Source organism: Hippopotamus amphibius, chromosome 4 (genome assembly GCF_030028045.1).
Source record: "Hippopotamus amphibius kiboko isolate mHipAmp2 chromosome 4, mHipAmp2.hap2, whole genome shotgun sequence".
NCBI lineage: Eukaryota > Metazoa > Chordata > Mammalia > Artiodactyla > Hippopotamidae > Hippopotamus > Hippopotamus amphibius.
Genome location: NC_080189.1, coordinates 161,480,629 through 161,503,687, shown reverse-complemented (window position 1 = coordinate 161,503,687; position 23,059 = coordinate 161,480,629). Strand labels below are relative to the sequence as shown.

The following is a 23,059-nucleotide window of genomic DNA, read 5'->3' as shown; positions in this document are numbered from 1 at the left end:
CTTAGGAAGGATCTGCAAATTCCTTCCCAAAGGCCTAATCCAACTTGCAGATGCATTTTGTTCTGTTCATAAAGTGACATTTAAAAATTCTGTCATTTTTTGAAATATGAATTTGAAAACTTCCAGGTCATGCCATCTCCCCTCCAAGCTCACCACAGGACCCACCATTCTTCATAGTCGAATACTTCTGCTGTTTCAAGCCCCTAAAAACATTTGAGCTCATAGCCTGCTGCCTTGGCCTTGCAAACAGTCCCGCTGCAATACATTCCAGTTAACCAACAGATCCCCAAACGACCCCTACATGGCACTTACTCTACTCTCTCATTTCTCATTCAAAAACCATACGTGATCTCAACAGCTCCTTCCTCCTTCTGTTTTTCTGTTCTCTTCCCTAAGAGGCCTGAGGTGTCAATGGATGGAAGGAAGTGCTTTTCTTCTCTCCCCCCGGCTTCTTCCCCAGGGAAGAAGGAGCACCATGTATCAACAGTGATCTAGGGAGGCTGAATGCTGAGAAATACATCTCGAGAGACATGGCTTCTCAAAGTCTCCTATAAAACAAGAGGAGGAAAGAAGGCTGGGCATTTCTCACTAGATCAGAGAATCCTGGAGGGCAACGGCTGTCTCACTCATCACCATCTCTGGCATCGAGGCAGTACTGGCCACGGGAGGCACTGCATGAAAACCCCATGGCTTTCCTCAGTGAAAGCTCACCTCCAAGATGCTGGGAGGAGGCTCTGGACCTTGCCTCCTCATCTCCATTCACAGAGATTCATCTTATCCTTTGAGGTGGCTCGTCAATCACCCACCCCACCAAGTACCAGAAGAGGATCATCCCCTTCCTAGGTGATACAACTCCTCACTGATGACGTCAAAGAACCTGGATGTGATTTTATTAAGGGAACCAGTAGGCTCCCTCACAGGTACCCAGAGATCTGTTTAATGTCACTGCCGAATGAGCGTCTATGGATGGTTCAGGGCAGTCATTCGTGGAGCCTCCCCACCCAATGGTTATTCTAAGTTCAAAGGAGCAGACTTAACTAGCCAACCAAGTAATTCTCTGAGCAAAGATAATTCTAGAAACTAGTTATATGTAACATATGATTCCTACTGCATAATGGATTCTAAACATTCACATACAGTGAAATGGACTAAGTCGAGTGTGAAGTGTAACATATGAACTGATTTTCCATTAAAGGACTAAGGCATAACTGCATGGAAAACAGATTTATGCCAGGGAAGAGGCATCCTTCCTAGAAGGTAACATCAAGTGCACTCTGACAAGAAAGGGTTTTATGCTTCAAACCTCCGGAGCCAAAATAAAGGCCAAATCACAAATTTCACATTCCAAGTTTATGAAGGGGAGAAGAATACTAGAGGTATTCTCTAAAAACAGTATCCTTCTTCTCTCTTTCCTTAATGAAACTGTATTAAGCATCCTATCAATCATGCCAGCACTGTATCTTACACACCTGGCAGCTGACACTGACACAACTGACCTGTGCAAGGAGATGCTAACACAGCGGAGGTCGTGCCATTTGTTACAGCCCAGAGGCCAAGAGCAAGGACTCTGGAGCCAAGACCTGCATTCAAATCCTGGTGCTGGGCTGTGCTGCACTGGTAATATAGTGGTGAGCACAGCTGCCTTCCATATCCTGGTGCTGTGATTTACTAGTTGTGTGACCTTCGGCAGGGTTACCTTTCTTTGCCTTAGTCTGCTCATCTTGAAAATGGGGATAATGAACAACTGCAATGTCCTTTATGTATAAAACAGATAACTGATGAGAACCTACCATAGAGCACAGGGAACGCTGCTCAGTGCTCTGTGGTGATCTAAATGAGAAGGAAAACCAAGAGAGGAGGGATATATGTATATGTACACTTTGCTATACAGCAGAAACGAACACAACACTGTAAAGCAACTATACTCGGGTAAAAATTTTAAAAATGTTAAAAGAATAAAAAAATAAAAGTTATAGATGCAGAAAATTTGGAAGGAGTTAACCACAAGAATGAGTTTCCCCCACAAAACCCACAACCCAGAGGTAGTACTGCTAATATCTGAGTGTAATAACATTTTTTGAAGAAAATTCTGCCACACATACACACACAAAAAAACAGGTGACTCGAAAACCAAAATGTGCTGTGTCCACACAATAGAATATTATCAATAACAATGAACAGGACAATGACAACGCAATCACCTGGATGAATCTCAGAATCATTCCAGTGAGTGAAAAAGCCAAACACAAAAGCATGCATACATATGATTCAATGTATATAAAATTCTAGAAACTACAAACCACTCTACCTCAACAACAACAACAAACCAGATCATAGTTGCCTGGAGACCGGGGCAGAGGAAGGATGGACTGGAAAGTGCAAGAGAAACTTCTGGGGGTGATGAAAATGTTTTGTATGTTGATGGTGGTGGAGATTTAACTGGGTATATACATCTGTAAAAATTCACACTGTGCACTTTGAACGGATGCAGTCTCTTGTACGCAAATTAGAACTCAATAAAATTGATTTAAAGAAACTTTCTCATAGATTTGTTTTGTGGATTAGATGAGAGAGAGAGAGAAAAAAAGTAGAGCACTAGGCTCTGCAGCTGGCACACGGCAGATGTTTGGTAACGCTGGTGACGGCAGTGGTGCTGATGGACACCATGGCCTGAGAGCAGAGTGTTCCCTTAGGATTCAGGAGACCACAGTTCCCCTTTGAGTCCTGCGATTCTGTATAATAATCTCTAAGCCTCAATCTCTTAACATGTCAAATGGCAGGTTTGGACAAGATGACCTACAGAGCTGCTTAAAGCTGCAACAATTTGATTCTAACGTGATGAGGCCCCAATGGCAGCCAGCACAACATTCTAATAATGCATCTGTGATGTGTATAAACGTCAGTATTCAGAGGGTTCTGCTGTAATATTTAACATTACTCCTTGAAATGGAGCATTTTCACACAATGAGAAAAATGGAGAAGTTGGGATTTCAGAAGTCCTTTGAGGGGAGCTGGAGTGAGGTCCAAGGTGGGGTGGGGAGAGGTGTGCAGAAGAGTTCCAGGTGAAGAAACCTTCTGTAGGCCACGAATTCAATGAGCACCTCAGAGTCATAAGCATCACAATTTTCAAGCACACTGCACCTGCACTACCTGGCAGGGACCCTGCCTCCTGGAGTCCACTGGCACGTACTCCTGGGTGGCTGCCCCCTGCCCTGTGCAACCAGGGGCTGAAGCAGCAGCCCACTTGTGAGGACAGGCCGACCCGAAGTGTGACAGCAGCCACCAACCACATCCTAGGAACACCTCTAGGAAAACAGATTCTGGGGACAGAAGTGCAGGATACTTTGTTGAACACGGCCACTGGGAGTGATTAGCGGGTGGAGAAATTTGGCAGCCGAGAGGAATCTAGTGAGCAGAGCTACGGAGGAATATCTGGCAAAAAAGAAACGAGCTTGTCAATAAGAGAGAGTGGAAAAGCAAAGCAAAGTACTAAAGAAGGATGGGAACCAGCCCAGGAGCTCTCACTGACTTCTAGAGTGCAGACTGACTTCCTGACCTCCAGTAACTCCCTTTCTACCTTCAAACCCCGCTGGAATGAGATGGGGCAGAAGTACTCTTGTGCACAATTCCTTCTCCAGTCCTCAATCCTGGCATTGGAGGCACTAGAGCAGGGTTGTCAAACTTCAGTGTGCAAAATATTTATCCAGGGAGCTTACTGAAATTAATGCAGATACCTGGGCCCCAACTCCAGCTTCTGTTTTGTGGGTGGCCTGCGAATCTGTATTTTAACCACCATTCCAGAATATTTCACAATTGTCCTATATGACCCTCACCCTAATGCTGTGTAGCTAAGGCACAGAGATTTAATTCTCTCCTCCACTTTGTATTTTCAAGCAAAGGTTAGTTAATAGAAGGCTTTGGGACTCCACTTCTAGCCATGAGCGAGTAACTGGTACAGGACTTGCCTTCCTGCTATAAAGAATTAGAAAACTGGAAAAGATACAAGATACGAGTGTTTTCACACAGTGGACAATAGGTAGCACAGAACTGTGATCTCCGAGGGAAGGGAAACAAATGAAGTGGGCCCTGCAGTCACCCTGGCTTCTGCCTAGAGGTGCTTCCTGGACACTGGCACAGGGGCGGGGAATCCCAAGTGGAGCACGGGGAGGTCTGGCTGAGTTGAGGAGACAGAGGTCAAAGTTTAGAGGGCTAAGGTAGCTGGAATTTGAGAAGCAAGCTAAGTGTCCATCAGTAGATGAATGGATAAAGAAGATACAGTATATATATACTCACACTCAGTGCAATATTACTCAGCCATTAAAAAAAATGAAATCTTGCCATTTGTGACAACATGGATGGACCTGGAGAGTATTATGCTAAGTGAAATAAGTCAGACAGAGGAAGACAAATACCATGTGATCTCACTTATGTGTGAAATCTAAAACACAAAACAAACACAAAACAAAAACAGACTCATAGATATAGAGAACAAACAGGTTGGTTGCCAAAGTGAGGGATGGTGGTGGGGTGAAACGGGGAAGAGGATTAAGAGGTACAAACTTCCAGTTATAAAATAAATAGCCACAGGGAAGTAATATACAGCATAAGGAATATGGTCAATAAAACGGTAATAACTTATAGGGGGACAGACAGATTCATCGTGAAGATAATTTCATCAGTGTACGCAAATGTCAAATCAATACGTAGTACACCTGATACCAGCATGATACTGTACATCAACTATACTTCAATTTAAAAAAAAGAAAAGAAACAATGGCTACAATGATCTGAATCTGATGAAAACCATAAACCCACAGACTCAAGAAATTCAAGTAGGATAAACACAAAGTAAACCGCAACAAGGCACATGATTGCTGAAAATAACGAATAAGGGGAAATAAGTCTTAAAAGCAGAAGACATACTGCACACAGGGGAACAAAGGTAAGGATGACCACTGACTTCTCATCAGACACAATGCAAGCCAGAGGACAATGAACTACATATCTAAATTCTAAAAGGAAAAACAGAGTTGCCAGCCCAGAATTCTATATCTGGTGAAAAGTAAGACGTTTTCAGACAAACAAAGCTGAGAGAACTTGTTGCCAGAGGACCTGCTCTACAAAAACAAAATATTAAATGAAGTGCGTCAGGCACAAGGAAAATGATATGAAGTGGAAATTGAGTTCTACACAAAGGAATAGTGTGGAAATGGTAACTATGTGGGTTAAAAAAGAAGCTTTGATCAGTTAGGTCCTGAAGATAACCTCCCCTCTAGTAGGTTTCTTGTGAAAAGTACACACAAACTTTATCTTTTCTCTTGAGTTCTGAACACAGGCTTCAGCTGTGACATGGCTGCTGGCCATTCAAGTGCTATTTCTCCCTCATTTACAACGTCAGCCTTTAGCTGACTACCGTGTGTCGTGCACGAGAGATGCAAAGATAAATAAGACACGGTGTCCACTATCGAGGGGCTTAGAGCCTGGTGGGGGAACAATTAAGCCAATAAAGAATTATAGTGTGAAAGTCACTTAGCTCTGTGACCACAGGCAAATTAACCTCTCTCTACTTCAGTTTCCTCAACTATAAAATGGGGATATTAATAGAAATACCTCACAGGGTTGCTGTGAAGATGAAATCCTTTAATATCTATAAACTGGGAGGACAGCGCCTGAGATATAATAGACACCTAATAAGTATTAGCTGTTATTGCTGTGGTGGTGGTTGTTACAATGGAGGTTTGCCTAGGAGGTTGTGGGTGCAGAGAAAGAACACCTGATTCAGAGAAAGGGCGGGATGGAAGGGAAGACCTTTCAGAGGAATTGATGCTTCAGCCGAGTTTTGAAGGATAAGGAGGACTCGTGGATAAAGAAGGGGGTGAGGTCCTCCAGGTGGGGGCAGCAGCACTTAGCAAGACACAGAGATGCAAAACAACAGGCTAGGATGAGGCCACTGGGGATGTTTCCAGCAAGCCTGCAGCGAATAGTGCCTTAACTGTAGCCCAGGAAGTGCTCTGGGATGTCTCTGGAAGCCCTTCTGACTTCCTACGGCACCTTACCTCCTCCATCATCAAATCCATCCAGGCTCTGTTGTCTGAGGCGGTGACTGCCCCCAAAAAGAAGGAAAGGAAAGCAGAAAGTGAGTTGCAAATACAGAAAGAAACAACCTATATTTTTATTGTTTCCATTCTTTCTCCTAAATGAAAATGTCTCTGGACCCACTCTCCTCCACCAACTTGGTCAGACCTGATTCGGCAGCTGGGTCTGCCGTGTACGGCTGCACAAGTCATGCGGTGCTCCATCCCTCAGGCAGCAACACGCCAACCGTGATACGACACTGCACCCACCCCGCAGGTGTGAGATCGGTGGCCCTATCTTCACCCTCCATCTTTACCTAGAAACCTTCCTTCTTTCTTTTTGATATAAGTCTTAGGAGAAGGCTAGGTGGAGAAGGCTGGCGTTGCTTCTGCCCATCTGCATCAATAAAGCAGAACCCATGGGTCAGTACTCTTGATACCCGAACATACAATCTAAAAACCACGGGGTGGGAGACATGACGTGGGCATCAACGCTAGAGTCCAGCCCTTCAGCTGAGGAAGCAGCATTAACCGAACCCTTAACTTGTGTTCCTAACTCCAGCCCCTGCCCCAGCCAGCTTCACACGGTCTGTTTTTGAATGCTGCGTTCAACAAAGGCTGAACAGATGAGGACCGCCCAGACTGCACTGTTGACTAAGGTCACCACAGGATGCTGTAAGAATACTGGAAACATACTCTTCTATTTCTTCAGAAGCCCTCCTTCCTGACCTGAAAAAAAAAAGAGAAACAAGGTTTATGAGAACCCGCTCGCTAGTCTCCTGCACTGGTGTGGCATATTGGAGGGGGATTTCAAAAGTGGGGTTTGATTAGGCTAACTCAAGTGCTTTATTTGTCCGAATTCCTCTTTATAGACCAAGGCCCACAACCAACGTAAGAAAAACTACAGTAATGCCTTCTTATGGCCTTATTAATTGTGAGCTTAAGTGCAAGTTGAGTGAGAAGCTCCAAACTCTAAAGGGTGCAGATGAAACGGGGCCTTCCTTTCTTTCAACAATTAACTGACCAATTTACAGAACACTTCCTTGGGTCTTATTTGGAGCTGTTGTGCTAACGTGTAGTTTCCCGCGAGCAAAAGGGGATAAACTAGCCGCTCAGTTCAGGCCTTTCTGTCTCCTCCACGTGAAGGACCTGAAGGCCTTGTGAGTGATGATGGCTGAGTAAGACATTCCACGAGCAGGAAGGCTGTTCACATGCAGATGCTTATGTGAGGCCCTGGTTCTCCAACCTAAACACGTATAAGAACCATCTGGAAAGCTTGTCAGACATACAGATCGCTGGACCGGGCAGCGAGAGATTTCTGGATCAGCTGGTCTGGGGAAGGGAAGCCCAGGAATATACATCTTAATTCCCAGTAATTCTAATTCAAGCAGGTCACTATTGATACTCTGAAAAACACTGATCTTAAGTCTTCTAAAGGAGACTGGATAAATGCTGACAATAATTAAAGCAGGGTGTGGGTTACACGGAGATTACTTTTCCATATGTGTGAAAATTTCTGTGATAACAGAGTATTCCTTTTTTATGAATTCTTTTAAGTCAGAAATCAATCACCGTGATGATCGAGGGCAAAGGGTGGTGGCAAAGGCATGATGGCCAGGAGGCAGGACGCCCGGGAGGGCCCTCCCAGTAAGAGCTACATCGGAACCACCAGCACTTTCTACAAAATAATTTCCCCCAAGAGCAGAATTATAAATTAAACCTAGGTGTAAACAGACTGCTTCCCATGAACGTTAGACCATAACTGCACTGTGGAAGGAGGGGAGGGTGGAAGGAGGGGAGGAAGGAAGGAAGGAAGGAAGGAAGGAAGGAAGGAAGGAAGGAAGGAAGGAGGAAGGGAGGGACAAAAGGAAGGAAGGAAGGCAGGGAAGGAGGGAGGAAGGAGGGAGGGAGAAAAAAGGGAGGGAGGGAGAGAGGAAGGAAGGCAGGGAGGATGGAGGGAAGGAATTTTGGCTGAAGGTGGGGGGAGTGAATGGGTAGGTAAAGTTGGAAGAACAGGATGGAACAGTTCTGAGGAGATCTCCTAGGCTGCAGTTTTTGACTCTTAAAGGGCCAAGTTAAGAGACGGAGCAACTAGGGGTAGGAGGGCGAGTGGCACCTTCAGGGCAGCAGCAGGGGCACAGAGGGAAACCGCACCGGTACCCAGGGCATCCCCACCATGGTGATGTCAGGTGACCCAGGTTTTTGATGCTGCTCTAAGTCAAAGCCAAAGGAGTCCTAAATGCAGCACCCTCCTCGCCCCGCCCCCCACTCCCTGTTGCCAGCACCGCTGCCTTCTGTCTGTGGGGGAGGGGGAGGGGGAGGGCCCCGCCCCCACCCCCACCCCGGCGCGCATTCCCAGGACCACTGCCTCTAACTGTCCTGGTAAGGCTGAACTCTATGAACCCGCTGTCTGAATGACCCAGTCATATGTCACTAAAGGTAGAAGGGCTTGGATGGAAACGGGAATCAGAGAAGAATAACGGGATTAAAAAGGCTGGGTAGCCTGGGCCGGCGCCTTCCTGTTTTACAGAAGAGGCAGCTCCATCTCTGATGACCCTCAGGAGTCATGACAGAATCGTTCCTTCCTAAGCCATGTGCCAGGGCGAAAGCAGCAGTGATCTTGTCTGAGGGAGACAATAACGATAACGCCGCTCTTCAGGGGGGGCTGATTAATTGCCATTAATCCACTGTCACCCGAAAAGGAGCTGAGGTCCACGTTCAGCGTCATTGCCGCTGAGCCCACACCCTGCTCCCTCTCACCCCAGGGGGAGCCCAGGATCCTCCCGCAGCATCTCAGTTCATCCCTCAGGGAGGGAGCCAGAACGAGAGACAGCCCTCAAGGATGAAGGGCAGTGATGCCCTCAGGTGGCATTCTGTCTATCAGTCCATGTGTCTCTCAATGTCTCTGCCAGAAAGAGCAGGTTCTGGGCTCGGGAAATGGAAAGGCTAGTGGGGACTTGGGTGGGGCCCTGGAGAAATGTCCTGAAACACTGTGCCTTTGAAACTGTTGGTCACTTCTGGGCCGTACCTAGCTCGCAGGTAAGTTTGGGCTGCACCACACTGCTGCTTATTCTGGTTTGATTTAATTTTTGTTTTAACGTGAGTTTGTCATCCAAACTGGGAGATTTTATACACAAAAATCCAGATTTCTGAATTCTTCAAATACAGCCCTGGCCACACTGGGCCTGCATTCCCACAAGGAAAACTCAGGGAAGTTGGGCTCTGCCCCGCCCCCGCCCCCCCTCTCCCCACCAGCCTGAGCGCCCACCCTCCCTAGCACCTGGGGGACCCTACTAGCTCTTTTTTTTTTTTTGTAAGTTCTTTATTGGAATATAATTGCTTTACACTCTTGTACCAGCTTTTGAGGTACACCAGAGTGAATCAGCTGTATGTATACACATATCCCCATACGCCCTCCCTCCCGCGACTCCCTCCCTACTAGCTCTTTACCCCTGAACCTGCGCTGCTGCGTTTCTTACAAAAGTTAAGAGGCAAGTAAAGTATTTCCTGTAGCCACGCAGCTACCAAAAGTGAGGAAGAAAGAGGAAGCGGGAAGCATGCTTTAGGAGAACAGACAGTACATTTCTTTACAGGACGGTGAATACGCAAACAACTCGTCTGTGCACCTCAGTGATATCATTTACCGTGCTATTTGGAAATAACCCCCCAATTCACAGATCTGTGTTTACCTGCCCAGTCCCCAAAGGCACCTCAGGCCACCCAGTGACGCGAAATCTAGCATGAGGATTTTCAAACCACAGGTCACGAACAATGAGTGAGTTGTGAATCAAGTGAGAGGATCACCACCAGCCTTTCTTTTTTGTCTCTCTTTTTTTTTTCGTAGCGAAGAACAGTGAAGGGAGTGTACTGCAAATAGTAAGGATAAACATTACATAAATTTTTTTTCAGCTTTCTCTACAGATATACCCCGGCACGATGTAGAGTGCATTTTTAAATTGCTGGTGACACGTTAAAAAAAAATGAAAACCTGGTGGTCCATCCCTGCCCACCAGGGTAGGTAACCTGAGAAGGAAGTGGGGCTGCAGCCCCACCACCCGCAGACGGTGTGGGTGGGTGCAGGCTGATGGGGAGGACCGTGGGTTCTGGGTCACCTCTTCCTCACTGACACACTTCCGGGGAAACGGTGTGAGCTGGCCCAGCCCCAAGGCAGGAGGACTGCGGAACTGCAGCCAGCTCCACCCCGGGCTTCTGGTCTCTTACTGCCCCTGTGGCCCCCGTGCCTCTTTCCCCAGAAGTGGCTCTTAGAGGGTTTGGGAACCTGACAATTATACGACTGGTGAGACCACTGCACAGAGATAGGGCACTTCTGGGGATCCTTCAGGGACTTTCACATCTATCGGCATTAGCTCTGGAAAAGAGGCAAAGCAGGCTTCGGGAGCACCGTTCTGTACACACTGATTGACCGGGACAGCGGGCAGCCGGCTGTGTGCTGCGTCCACATCACAGAGCTGCTCAGTGACGAGGCTGAAATGGGAATTCCTATCTCCCACCTCCCACCCTAGATTCCAAACGCACTGCCCCAAACCCTTTCACAAATGGATACCCGCGGATTTTTAGATGTCCCCTGGGCACCCTGACATCTGTTTGGATTTACTGTGCTCATAGGTTTTCCATACTTACAGGAGGCAACAGACAGCTAATTGAAAGCTGAAGAGCATCCTTTATACCAGGAGTTCTTAACCAGCAGCACACAAGAGAATCACACCTGGGAAGATTCTGCAGTATGCATGTGCTAGGCTTCACCTCAGGCCCCCTGAGGTAGTGATTTCTAGAAATGGAACCCAGTCACGTATGTGAGATTCACTACCTGAAACCTTATTTCAGAGAGTAGGCTGAACTCTCTAGTAGCTAAGCAGCAAAGCATAAGCCTTTCTGCCTTGCCCTTCTGAGTTGCCTACTTTGTTTTAACAGAAGTGTTAATGAACTCTGACTTGACCTACAGGCTGAGAGGTGGAAGGAAAAGGCCTCACAGACTGAAGGCTCCATTGCCCAGTGACCCTGAGCTGGCTCTCCTGAAACTCAGACAGACAGGATTCCGTGGTATTCGTAAAAGCCCAGCAGGTGCTCTCCACCCGGGGAGGCCCAGAAGCAATTCAGATCTGATTAGGGATGCTTGTTCAATACTCAAAATGTAAAACACAGAGGCTGCTGAACCAGTACTTTGAAAAGTTAATTAAATGCCAGGTTTCTTTTTAAGGGCTACTCCATCACTTGCCAATCGCTTTGGCCATTTTGCAGAATGAAGCTTTAACTCCAGACAGTGAGAGTAAGTGTTCTCCCTCACCTCCCACCTGTGGGGACAGGGTGGCAGGAGTAATGGCACCCTGGCCTCCTGCTTTGCAGCAAGGGAGGCGCCGGAACTGGTCGATGACTTGGCAAGAGGGGAAACCACAACCCTCTTTGTGTGGCGCTTTCCAAGTCTCTAAGATCACTCAGCCTCATGTGAAGCTGCCTGTTCTCTAAACGCTGAGTTCCCAGGTGGAGACTTCAAGGATAAGGGTGTTGTCTGGTTTTCCCTACCTTCCTGTAAAGTCCAGTCCTTTGGCTCCACACTCAACCAGCCCCATCCTTGTTTTCATCCCTGCTTCTCTACAGTCCACACTAGGTGTCTCCTCCTGGGCTCTACACATTCACCCTTGATTCTCAGGGGAGAGCCTATTCCCAGGCTGGGTGCCAGGTATTGTTATATTATCTTATTTATATATTACTGTGATATAACACTATATATTAGATATACGATTACATATTACCTTATTTAATATCATATTATCTTATTTAACCTGCTCCCTTTTACAGATAAGGAGACTGGGGCTTAGAGAAGTAAAGTAACTTGCTTAAGGTCACCCAGCTAGAAAGCAGCAGGGCCAGAATACAAAGCCCAGTTCATAGTCCTACATGATACAGGCACGCAGGCAGTTCTACACTGGTAGAGAGGCTCATTCTATAGACTCTGCTCCAAACTCAGTTAATATCTTCCATGATGAGACGAGGACATACTTTGGACTTACAGTAGCACTGTAGCTTTGTCAGGCCTGACCATGTGGTAGTTAATGTTGGTTTAACTGTTCTGTGTGATTCATCATGCATTCTTATTTACAGCATGACAGCTCACGTCATGGCAGAAAGGAGACCCCATCTAGCCAGGTCACCCTTCCCTCCACGTACTCGCCTTTTCTAACTTCTTTTGCTCAAATGCAACTCCTTTCTTCCAGCATTTAGAGACCACGCTGACTTCCACCGGGCCTGACTTGGTCAGTGGAGGACAAGCTTGACGGCGCCGATACATCCCATGCCTGCAGCCACGCAGCACCACTGCCCGATCCCGGATCCTCGGTTTCACGCTGGGGCTCAGTGGCAGAGAAGGACCTTAATGTAAAAACCCTGTCCGCCTGCAGGGTCCGTCTCCTCTGCCCGCCCTGCTGCATCAGACAGAAGGCCTCAGCTGCTGCCTACACGGGTCACGTGCTGAAGGGTGAAAGGCGGCCCTAATGTAGACATCATCTCAGTTAAAATGTTGCTCTCGAGTTTAATGGAATACTGCAGAGATCTAAATGGAGATAAAATACCACGGCTCAGAGAACAGCCAGGATGCTATCTTTATGCAGCATGACAATGTTCAGTGGTTAATTAGACACCGTTAACCTATTTTAGCAGGGGACATAACTGGGATAAATGGGGGGAAGTGTCCTTGAAGTCTCTTAATATCCACAGCACATATTGGACCCTAGACTCACCTCCCTGCTGTAAGACAGCACAGGCTTGAAACAGAGCAAAGTGCCGGGCATCCAGAGCCCTGACGTCTCAGTGGAAGGCCCTCTGCTGGACCATCCTGCCTGGGCCACAGCTTCTAACCAAAGGAGGATGTGAAAGGTTTGCACAAATGGTTACTAGTGCAACTTGTTGCCCATGAGAGAAGAGCTAAAGCCACAGTTAGAAGCTTACAGGGCTCCCAGGACAAAAAGAAGAAACTCTGCGGCCAGAGGCCAAATTCATAAACACTTAGCAAGGGGAAGAGCAGGAATGAGAAAACAGCTAAAGTGAAGCCAAAGCTACCTTATATTTTCAAAACATATCACTCCTCTGGAGGAAAAGCAGTCAAAATACCATTTTCTTGCGAGGTTTTCTACCCTCATAATTCTTAAATGTCCAATAAAAATCTCATAAGCGCCTCCAAACCTTATTGAGGTCAGTTTTACCAAGGCACGAGAGAGGGGAGGTCATTTGTCCCAGGTCATATAACACATCACTAGCACATCCAACACCAAGGCTCTACTTTATAAATTGTGTGACCCACCAAATGAGCCTTCACAGCCAAAACCCAAATCTGAGCAGAGGAGAAAGCCATTGTAATCTCGGCTACCATGTCCAGTCAGCATCAGGCAGTGGACAGCTTAGCTGGGGTCCCTCGGCTCAAAGATGTCCCCACGCCTATAATACTGATTAAAAGCCAGCTATTTCTCATGAACCGACATTTCCTTTGGCCAACAGATTTCTCCTCATTGAAATCTCTCCTGAAAGTTGAAGCCCCCACTGTTTCCCCCCACGGTTCCTAATTCTTGCCATTCATATGTTTAGTGTCCAGATGTACTTGCAGGTATTGCACCTCCTCCCTTCTTTTAAAGACAAACAAGGACTCCCCAGCACCCAAATGCTGGCACTTCGGGGTTTTAGGTCATATAAGAGCATATTTAGCTCCTGCTGGCACTCTCAACAAACAAGATGCCTAGTAGAAAGATGAAAACCAACTTCCAAATCCTATCTGTAGACTCCCAAGCCCTATCAAGTTGAAGGGATAGTGAATTACAAGGCAATTCCTGGGTGAAGTTTGCCCCCTGCTGCTCAGATTCAAAATAACATCTGTGTTCCAATTCAAACGCTAAAGAATTTATCAGGAGGAAAAAGGGTTGAAATATATAGAAACTGTTTTGGTAGCTAAAAATATTTATGGGAACATATAATAATGTATGTGTATGCCTGCTATGAGTAAATTTAAAAATGGAAAAGTTTAGAACTCTAGATCTTAGGTATCTCAAATGAACATTATTCAGAAAACTTACTGGGTAACTAATAATCTATTAGGCACAAATGGGAGGTACTGGGATTTGGGGACCTTTTGCTCAGGATTTTACATCCTGGCTGGAGAAAAGAACACTACAGAGATAACAGTAGTGCCTCCAGAAGACTCACATACTGTAGTGACTGAAAGACTACGGCCACCATCCCGCCTGTGCATCTTCCAGGTGAGGAAATGGAGACCAGGAAGTACTAAAGCCACCTCACTACAGCCCTAAAGCTAGCTGGACACAGAGATGGAACTAGAAACCAACAATCCCTCATCTGTTGCTAATTCTATTACACCCCATTCTTAATGGACAGAGAGGTTAGAGCAAAACATCATGACAGCACTAAAAAGAGAACTGACCCTTCCGGTTGGGGTAATCTGGGGAGACTTCCTAGAAGACATACCAACTGAAAGATTAAGCAGACCTGTGAGCAGCAGAAAAGCTGCAGGAAGGATGCCCAGCTGGAGAAAACGACCTGAATAAAGACAGGAGGTACGAAAGAGCCAGGTGTGCTCAGAAAACAGCAGGGGAGCTGGTGTGGCTGAAACACAGATGAGGTGGTGGCTGAAAGTGAGAAGGGCATCAGAGCTGGTTAGCTGCGCAGCCAGACTGGAAGAAGATGCTCGTACACGCTGGTATCAACTCCAAAAACACAGATGCTGACATTGGTCAGGGATCAGGAGGAAACTATGGGGCTAGAAATTTTCACTGGGTCCCTTTTTTTCCCTTCAAGTTACTAAGACAATCTAGAGAGGCTGCAATGAACAACAGGCAACTCACCACACATCCTGCGATATAAAAGCAGCACGGAGGGTAAAGTGGAAGAAGTTCTGTTATCCTTCCTGCTGGGGAAGGATGGGGAGGAAAAGCCTCTGGGAAGAAGTGCTACCGGACAGTGTTGCCCAAATGTCTGCCATTTTCAAATTCCACTTTCATGAATTTTGCTGTAACTGTGTACTTTCTGCATCTACTTTATATTTTCTTTAAGTTGATATGCTTTTTAAGTTGATTTTCTTTAAGTTGATTATATTTCTTTAAGTTGATTCCTTACTTTCACTTTAATAAATTTATTTAAAAGAAAACTTTATATTCTCAATGGAAATTTAGCATCACCAGCCATAGAGAAGGTAATTATAAAAAACTAATAATAGAGTTTAAATAAAACACAAAATTTATCTTATTATAGCTACATATTGCTATTTGCCAAAAGTCTGAGTGTATTCCCTCTTTGTTAAAAAGGTAGATTAGCAAGGTTAGAAAGGTGTTAAGGAAATACTAGATGCAAACTGAGACTTTCCCACTGATATGATCAGAGGGGCCGAAAACTGATGGGAGAGACAGTAACTTTGTGACTCAGGGCCAGTCTCTGGGAAATGTGGCCATAAGGACGGAGAGTGCAACTACATAGGATGTGGTGACCGAAACAAGCGGACATCATAGCTCCACAAGTCAGGGGGCGAACTTTTATCAGTGTTTCTGAAAACCTTTATTTCAGTCCATTTTTAAAAAACTGAAGTACAGTAGATTTACACTGAATGGGTTGGGTCTTTTCTATTCCTGGAGAGAACGTTCTTCGCTGTAATAAAGATTTCCTTCCAGACATTTACCCATTGTTTCCTCTGCCCTTTTTTTACATCCCGTGGTCCCCCAAAAGCCCACAATTACATTGAAACTCGCCCAAGTGATAAGCCACTCAAAGGGAAGGTGGCGCCTACCGTTAGAGGTGACCCCCCTCCAGCTGTCAGCGTGCAAGGCCCCCAGGGCCGGGCAGGGCATCGTGTGGGACAGCCTCCTGGAAGGCTCAGGACCCACCCTGGGGACTCCCTTAACACCCTGGCACTTCTAAACATGGCCTCTTGTGCAATGACCACTGTGAAACCAGGAGAAACCAGCATAGCCCCCAGTAACCAGCTGTGGTGAGGGCGGATGGGACAAAAAGTAAAACCACCAGCAGACCCACGAGACCAAAAAAAAACCTAGATTATATGAGGGGTGCTTTCTCTCGTGTGCATATTTATACCTACGTCTGCCTGGGCTGTGGCTTCTACAGCTAAAACTGCTTTTAGTTACTTCTCAATAAAAGGCTAAAAAGAAAAGGAAAGAGGCAAGTTTGACGTTCACAGATGCATTTTATTTTTGAGAGACTGAGTCCATCAAAGGGAGAACAAGGTGATCATTTACATCCTGAGAATTGTAACCAATGGCTGGCGTCCCTAGTCACTCGCTGCTGGCTTTTAGCCGCTCGCTCTGCGAAGCTGTGCCTACCCCTGAGCAGACTGGCTGGCTCAGGGGACACAACTTCTTTCCTTGAAAGCTTTTTTGTTCCATAAGATTGCTTCATATGATCAACATCTCATTTCTGCGAGGGTCCCGGAGGACTGCAGAAAAGAGTTTTATTCTCACAGACTCGCTGTTGCACAAATAGTGTGATGCACGGCCTTTTCATGAACTTGATACAAATGCGTGCAGCTCTCAAGGTTGGAGGGTGACATGGCTGCAGAATGAAGGGCACATTCGATGACACTAATTAGCTGTATGACCTTGGGCGGCAGGGCAAGGTGACACCTGAGGGCTTGTCTAACTCTTAAGATTCTATACCTGAGCCACTTAACCGCCCCACGCCTCATCTTCTCCACCTCTGAACCGAAGGGGCCACATTCCACGACCTCTCAGGTCCCTCCCTGGCTCTGTGAATGACAGTGACCCTGGCCTCTCCAGACCCTGGCCCCCGTCCCCATCTGCTCCCATTAACACCATCTCCTATTCTAACACCTCCTGAGCCACCGCTTTCCCACAACTGGCTTATCCAGCCCTAAAACTGCAATCACTGTAACGTGCTGGTTTGGAGACCCCAAAGTCAACGTCGTGGAGAAACAAACAAACCAAACTGCCCACAGAGGGAAGGGGAGGAAGGAAGGAAGAGGGAAAGGAGCGGGGAGAAGCCCTTTCCCCTTATTCAGTCATTTCTAGAGATAACAAGGTTAACACAAACTCTCTTCCTACTTAAGAATGTAAGGCATTTTCCTCCTTGGTCCTCCCTTCTCTTGTCATAACCTGCCACCACTCTCCCGACTTCCTAGAGAACCTTTACCTTCCCTCTCCACTCCTCTTCTAAACAGTCCACCCACTCTTGACCTGCCCGGCTGCCTTCTCCCCCCTCACTAGGACTCCTTTCTACTTCCTTTCCCTCTAAGCAGTTGGAAAGAGGGTATCTGTTTGGACCTGCTGACCCTCCGAACCTCCCAACAGGGCCCCTGAGAAATCAGCCGTCTCTTCTCCAGGTCTGGGAGGACGCAAGGTCCCAGGCTCAGCTGGCGCTGGTTACGGGCTCTGGGGTCAGAGGGTTCAAATCAGGGTGTCACCGTTCACCGGCTGTGTGCTCTTGAAAAGTCACCTAAACTCTGCAAAACTGGTGATAATACCACATTTTGCTTCACAGGGTTGTGGTTAGAATCAAATAAATTAATTCACACAAAACATTCAGCACAGTAGAGTGACCAGTCACTGCTGCTGCCACTATTATTCTTACTATTACTATTACTATTGTCACTCCAGTCTCTACTCCCTGTGCTGCTAATCCTGGCTCAGGATGCTGTCTTCCTCCTCCCCAACCCTGTAAGTGAATCCCTGCCCAGAGCTGGGTGCCGGCCAGGTGTGCGTCACACTTTGCGCCTCTAGACCCTCCGCTCCCCTGCTTCCCACCTTCCTGCTGCCTCTGGCTGAACCTGCCTGGACCCCTCGGCCGACATGCCCAGCAGCCCGCCCTGCAGACGCACCCTCCCACTGGGCCGGCCGCCGCCCATCGACACCCCCCCCACCCGCCCACACAAGAACTAACTTGCCCAGCGCCCAGAGCCTCTCCGCCGGCTGCCCACCGCTTCCCACAACATCAACTCAGCCACCATGCTCACCCTGCAGCCTCTCAGTGTGCACCTCTCTCGTGCCAGCCATCTCCTGCTTTTACTTTTTCTGCCTCTTGGTTCCCTTCCTTCCCTTCGGCCACTTTTGTTTATCCCTGTCTAAAAAGCGACTTTTTTCTGGCTTTCAAGTCCTTTCCAAAGGATTCCTCTCATCTGAGAAGCTTCCAGAACTAGGTGAGACTGTTTTTATGTTCCTTAGCACACCTGACCCAGCGGGACGGTCTCGTCCAGTGACTTCTGTAGCTCAGCCTGATGGGGTTGACCACAGAAAACAATGTGGTACCGATCCAGAAGTCATGCCCCCTTCCTCTCGGTTCAAACCCCAATTTTGCTTGGGCCGGCAATGAGCCCAGCTAAAAATATTCCATTCCCCAGCCTCTCTCGCACTGAGCATACCCCACACTTCTGATCAATGAGAAAGATGCAGCAGTTCCTGGAAAGCACATCCTGCCCCCACACAAGAACCAGACAAATTCTTGCTAAGAAAGAGCCCTTCACCTTCAGCTGCATGTCATCCTCCATTCTTCCTGCCTGGAAAACAGACACGAGGCCTGGAGGTACAGCGGCCATCGCACAACCACGAGGCACGAGCATGATGACCAAGTGGCGCATGCTAAGGGTGGCGGGCAGGATGACGGGAAGCGTTCCGTCCCTGCTGTCAACGTGCAGCTGCCACAGCAGCCCTGGACCACAGAGCGCTCGACCTTCTATTTTCTGAGACAAACCTCTTTCCGTTTAGGTCTCTGTTGATGGGGTTCTCTGCTGTCTGCAGATGAATTCAACCTAATATGGCACAACTAGTGGCAAATGAGCAGTCACTCTAGGCAAGGAGGAACACACATCCTATGGAAAAACCAACCTCATGTAATCATAATAATTAGGTAACCTCAATATACAGTCTCATAAGAGGAAGCAATGATTTGAAATGGATACAAGAGGAGAACAATTCCCAGGAAACGGATGAGTGACATCACCAAAATCTGCCAGATAAAAAGGTGTCAAACTCAGGGGAAAAGCTGAGCAGGCCTCTCCACAACTCCTTCCAGCCTAGAAAGAGAAGAGCTTGTCCGCTATACAGAGTGGAGCTGACACAACCCTTAAGAGGAGGCCTCTACACTGAGAGAAATGGATGTCTTTTTACGCCTGCGGACACCCCGAGATCGTGTCACATCAAAAAGGCGTTCAGAAGAGGTGTGATAATGTGTCCCTTGCACCACTGGTACACACCTGGCAACATGTCAGTGGCTCCGTTTCTGACATTGTAAAGCATATGCTTGCAATTTAAGGCCCTGCATGAGGGCCCTTCTCTTACCTTGTCCATCTACTTCCTTTACTTCTCCAGGCAAACCCAGGGTTTCCGTCCTCCCGCTCTTCTCACTCCAAACACACTGGGGCACATCTATGCCTCCTCCACTGGCCCCGTGCCTGGGAGACCTGCCTCACCTTGGAGTTTGTCGACTGCTTCACTTCAAGGCCATGATTCATGGACCAAAATGGCTAGTTTCAAGCAGCTGTCTAGAAAGCACAGTTCAGAAGGGCAAACACTCTTTCTGAGTTGTGCAGGGCCTTTGAGACCACTCAGTTCTAAGGCTGAAGAGACAGAGCCCAAGAGTGCTGAGCTAGCGGCATCAGGTGACCATGGACCTCCCCTCCTCTCTCTCCTCGTCAGTGCTCAGTGGAAAGAAATCCTGGGTACACAGGGCTTGAACATCTATGATTTCCCAGAATTGTGATATCCTACAGCTGCAAGGGGAACTGTGAGATCACCTAGTCCAAACCCCTTGGGAACCCTGACCCAAAGAGTTCACACGACCTGTGCCAAGGTCACAGGGCAGGTGGGTGGCAGATGGGACTAGCACACAGGCAGATGTCCTGACTCTTAACACGTGCATGGGGAAGGGGTGGCCCCAAGGAAGGAGGGTGACCGGAGATGGGCTCAGGAATGGCATCCGAGACGGATGCCTGGCTGCATCTCATGTGCATTTGGAGCTCCTGCCTCTGAGCTGAGCGCCTCTGGGACAGCTCTGCCCTTGGCCTCGGAAGGAGTCACGGACGAAACCTGTAACTAGAACCGGCTCCCACGCTGACTGCCTGGGAGTGGGTCCAGGTCTTGGAGGGCACAGCAGGCTTAGAAGGAACGAGCGTTTCCGACGCCTAATTGAACTTAATGACGAGCCTAATTAGGCCTTTGAACGGCGGGACTGGCATGGCCTTGGCTTGTGCCCCAGCACGCAGGCTGCGTCCTTCATGCTCACCTTCCCCTCGGCTCACGAGGCTGGCTGCCCGGAGCCAGCTCTGCAGGGAGGTGGCCAGGGAAGCTGAGCCCGAGGTCATGCGTTCACCCCCTGCTGCTCCGCCCACAGGGGAACAAGATGGCCCTTGGGAAGATCTGCTGAGGCTCCGCCCAGTGCAAAGGCACTATACCAGGGGTCAAGGGCACAAAACGGAAGGTGGCGAGACTCAGGGAACAAGAACATGACCCCGCGGTCAGACTCACCTGCGTTCAGATCCTGCTGGCTACTTACTAGCTGTGTGAGTGTGAGCAGGTTAGTTAGCCTTTCTGAACTTGTTTCCTCATCTGTTAGTGGGGATAATAACACCACCTACCTCATGGGGGTGTTTTGAGGATAAAGTAAGACAACTGTGCTTAGCACAGCACTCGGCACAAAAGCCACAATAAATGGTGTGTGTGTGTGTGTGTTTCCCTATTCATACAACAAGAGGGCTGGGCAAGACGTGGGCTGTCCACATACGGTTCTGCAACATGGCCCCAGAAGACAGAATCTGGATCAGGATGGAGCTGCAAATTTCCTAAAGATGAGCTGCTTAAGAAACATCGCAGGGGGCAGGCTGTGTGCACGTGTACACACACACACACACACACACACACACACACACACACACACACACACACACACACACATAGAGTCCTCCCTCCATATCCATGGGTTCTGCATCTGTGCATCCAACTGATCATGGATTGAAAATATTTGGAAAAAAAAAAAAATCTCAAAAAGCAAAACTCATTTGCCACATTCTGGCAACTCTTTACATAGCATTTACATTGTACTTACAACTATTTACATAGTACTTACTTTGTATTAAGTATAATAAGTAATCCAGAGATGATTTAAAGTATTCAGGAGGATGTGTGTAGGTTATATGCAGATACCACACCATTTCTATAAGGGACTTGAGCATCTGTGGGGGTCCTAGAACCAACCCACCTTGGATACTGAGGGACAACTACATAAATATATTTCTGTAAGTGTATCTATTGTGTAAAAATATATACCTATTGTTGGTAAAAGATACCAATGAACAGTTACAAGTGGTTACTTCTAGAGAGATGACTAGGATTGGAGGAGATGGTAGTTTCAAACTTAGTTTTGTCTCTTGTTTGAATTTTTATATCATTAAAGTGTCCTTGGTTTGTTTGTACAACTAAAAAAGACTTTATAAAAAATATAAATGTATCCATTGAATTTCCCAGCAATGGAGGGGGTTCAAGGCAGACTCCAGACCAGCACTTGCAGAGACATCAGAATTTGACAGGAGATTACACAGAATCTTCTAGTTTCAAGACCTCCACGCTAAGGGATAATTCAGAGAGACAAAGGAATATTCCACAGGACGCTGTGCTTTTTGGCTAGTGCCATTTAAAGGATGCTTCTGTGGACCTGTCAGTTCCTTCCTGACCCTCGGAGACCCTCCTCCTTTACAATCCTACCGCTGGTTCCCAGAAAGGACCAGCTCCAGTCACAGGAGAATCTGCACTTCTGCAAAACTACACACTGCAAAGGGCCAAAAGTCAAAGCCTTCACAGGACATGCTATGAACTCATTCTAGAACCACTAGTGGTTCTCAATCACAAAAATAAAACTCAAGGGTAGCTTAACTGGTCAAGAAAAGCAGAAGGCTGGCAGGGAAGCTGGGAGCGGGCTCTGCATGAGGTAGGGATTGGGGCCTGTACTCGGCAGTCTTTGGCAGCCCCTCCTATAGGCCTCCCCACAGACAACTGGGAAGCAGTACTGCTGACTTCAGCCCTAGAAACACAGCTGCTGTGTGCTGTGTAGCCTCGGGCCTCAGCTGTCCTCTCCCTGGTGCACGCGCATAGGCTACAAGTTCCCCTCAAGTCACTGCATGCGCCCCTCCTCATCTCCCTGGGCATCAGGTGCCCACCTCTGCTCCAGGGAGGGACTGACCAGGGCCACTTGTCAGGAAGACTGCTCCACTTTTCAGAGTGGGAAGCGAAGTATCCAAATGCTACTCCACACGGCGCTAACGGGAACAGACTGCTGCTATCACCTTCAATTGGGAGGCGCCTGACAGAATTGCAAGATTCCAATTATTTCATATTTAGTCATTTGCATAAATAAATTGGTTTTGTGACACTAGACAAGCCATCCTGGGCCCTAAATTGCAATGAATATAATGTAGAACATCACTTTTATCCACCCAAATGGAAATGCATGAAAATGCCCCTCCCCCAGTTCTCAGTGGAAAAAAGGTTATGGTTCCTATTTCCTCCCTAGCCTATGGAATCTATATGAACCATATCTGAAGCCTTTATGATACTTTCCAAAGAGTCATGTTATGGCTATTACATGAATAAATACTGCAAGTCTCCTTTTACAGCCTGGGAATATACCAATATCACATCTATTGTCTGCTCATGATTACTTTCATTGAGATAGGAAAATCTGGAGTGCTACGCAGCCCTTAAAAATGAGGCAATTCTACTCTGTATTGAGATTCAGAAAGATCACCAAGAAATACTGTAATATGATAAAAGAAAAATGCAGAACGGATATGCTACCTACCATTTACGGGGGGGGCAGGGGGGGAGTAAAAGAATACATTAACCTATATTTTTTGTAAATGCATAGAGTATCTTTGGGAGGAAACTCAAAAAAAAACTGGTGAACAGTGGTTGCCTCCAGGAAGGGAATCTGGGTGCCTGGGGAGAACAAGAACCGGA

The 23,059-nt window shown here is 47.3% G+C and overlaps 1 protein-coding gene across 4 annotated transcripts in view; it reads right to left on the bottom strand.

Annotated features, from left to right (window-relative positions):
• Window positions 1-23,059, bottom strand: part of IFT43 (intraflagellar transport 43) — an 81,962-nt gene that overhangs the window by 17,012 nt on the left and 41,891 nt on the right. For 3 of the 4 annotated variants that reach the window (XM_057732763.1, XM_057732764.1, XM_057732765.1), the window contains exons 4-5: window positions 6,771-6,803; window positions 6,057-6,103 (exon numbers count right to left, since the gene is read on the bottom strand). In XM_057732763.1, the coding sequence (XP_057588746.1) occupies window positions 6,057-6,103; window positions 6,771-6,803 (80 nt within the window). Of the gene's footprint in view, window positions 1-6,056; window positions 6,104-6,770; window positions 6,804-11,490; window positions 11,506-23,059 lie in introns of all 4 variants that reach the window. The other variant, XM_057732766.1, reaches the window with a different exon arrangement.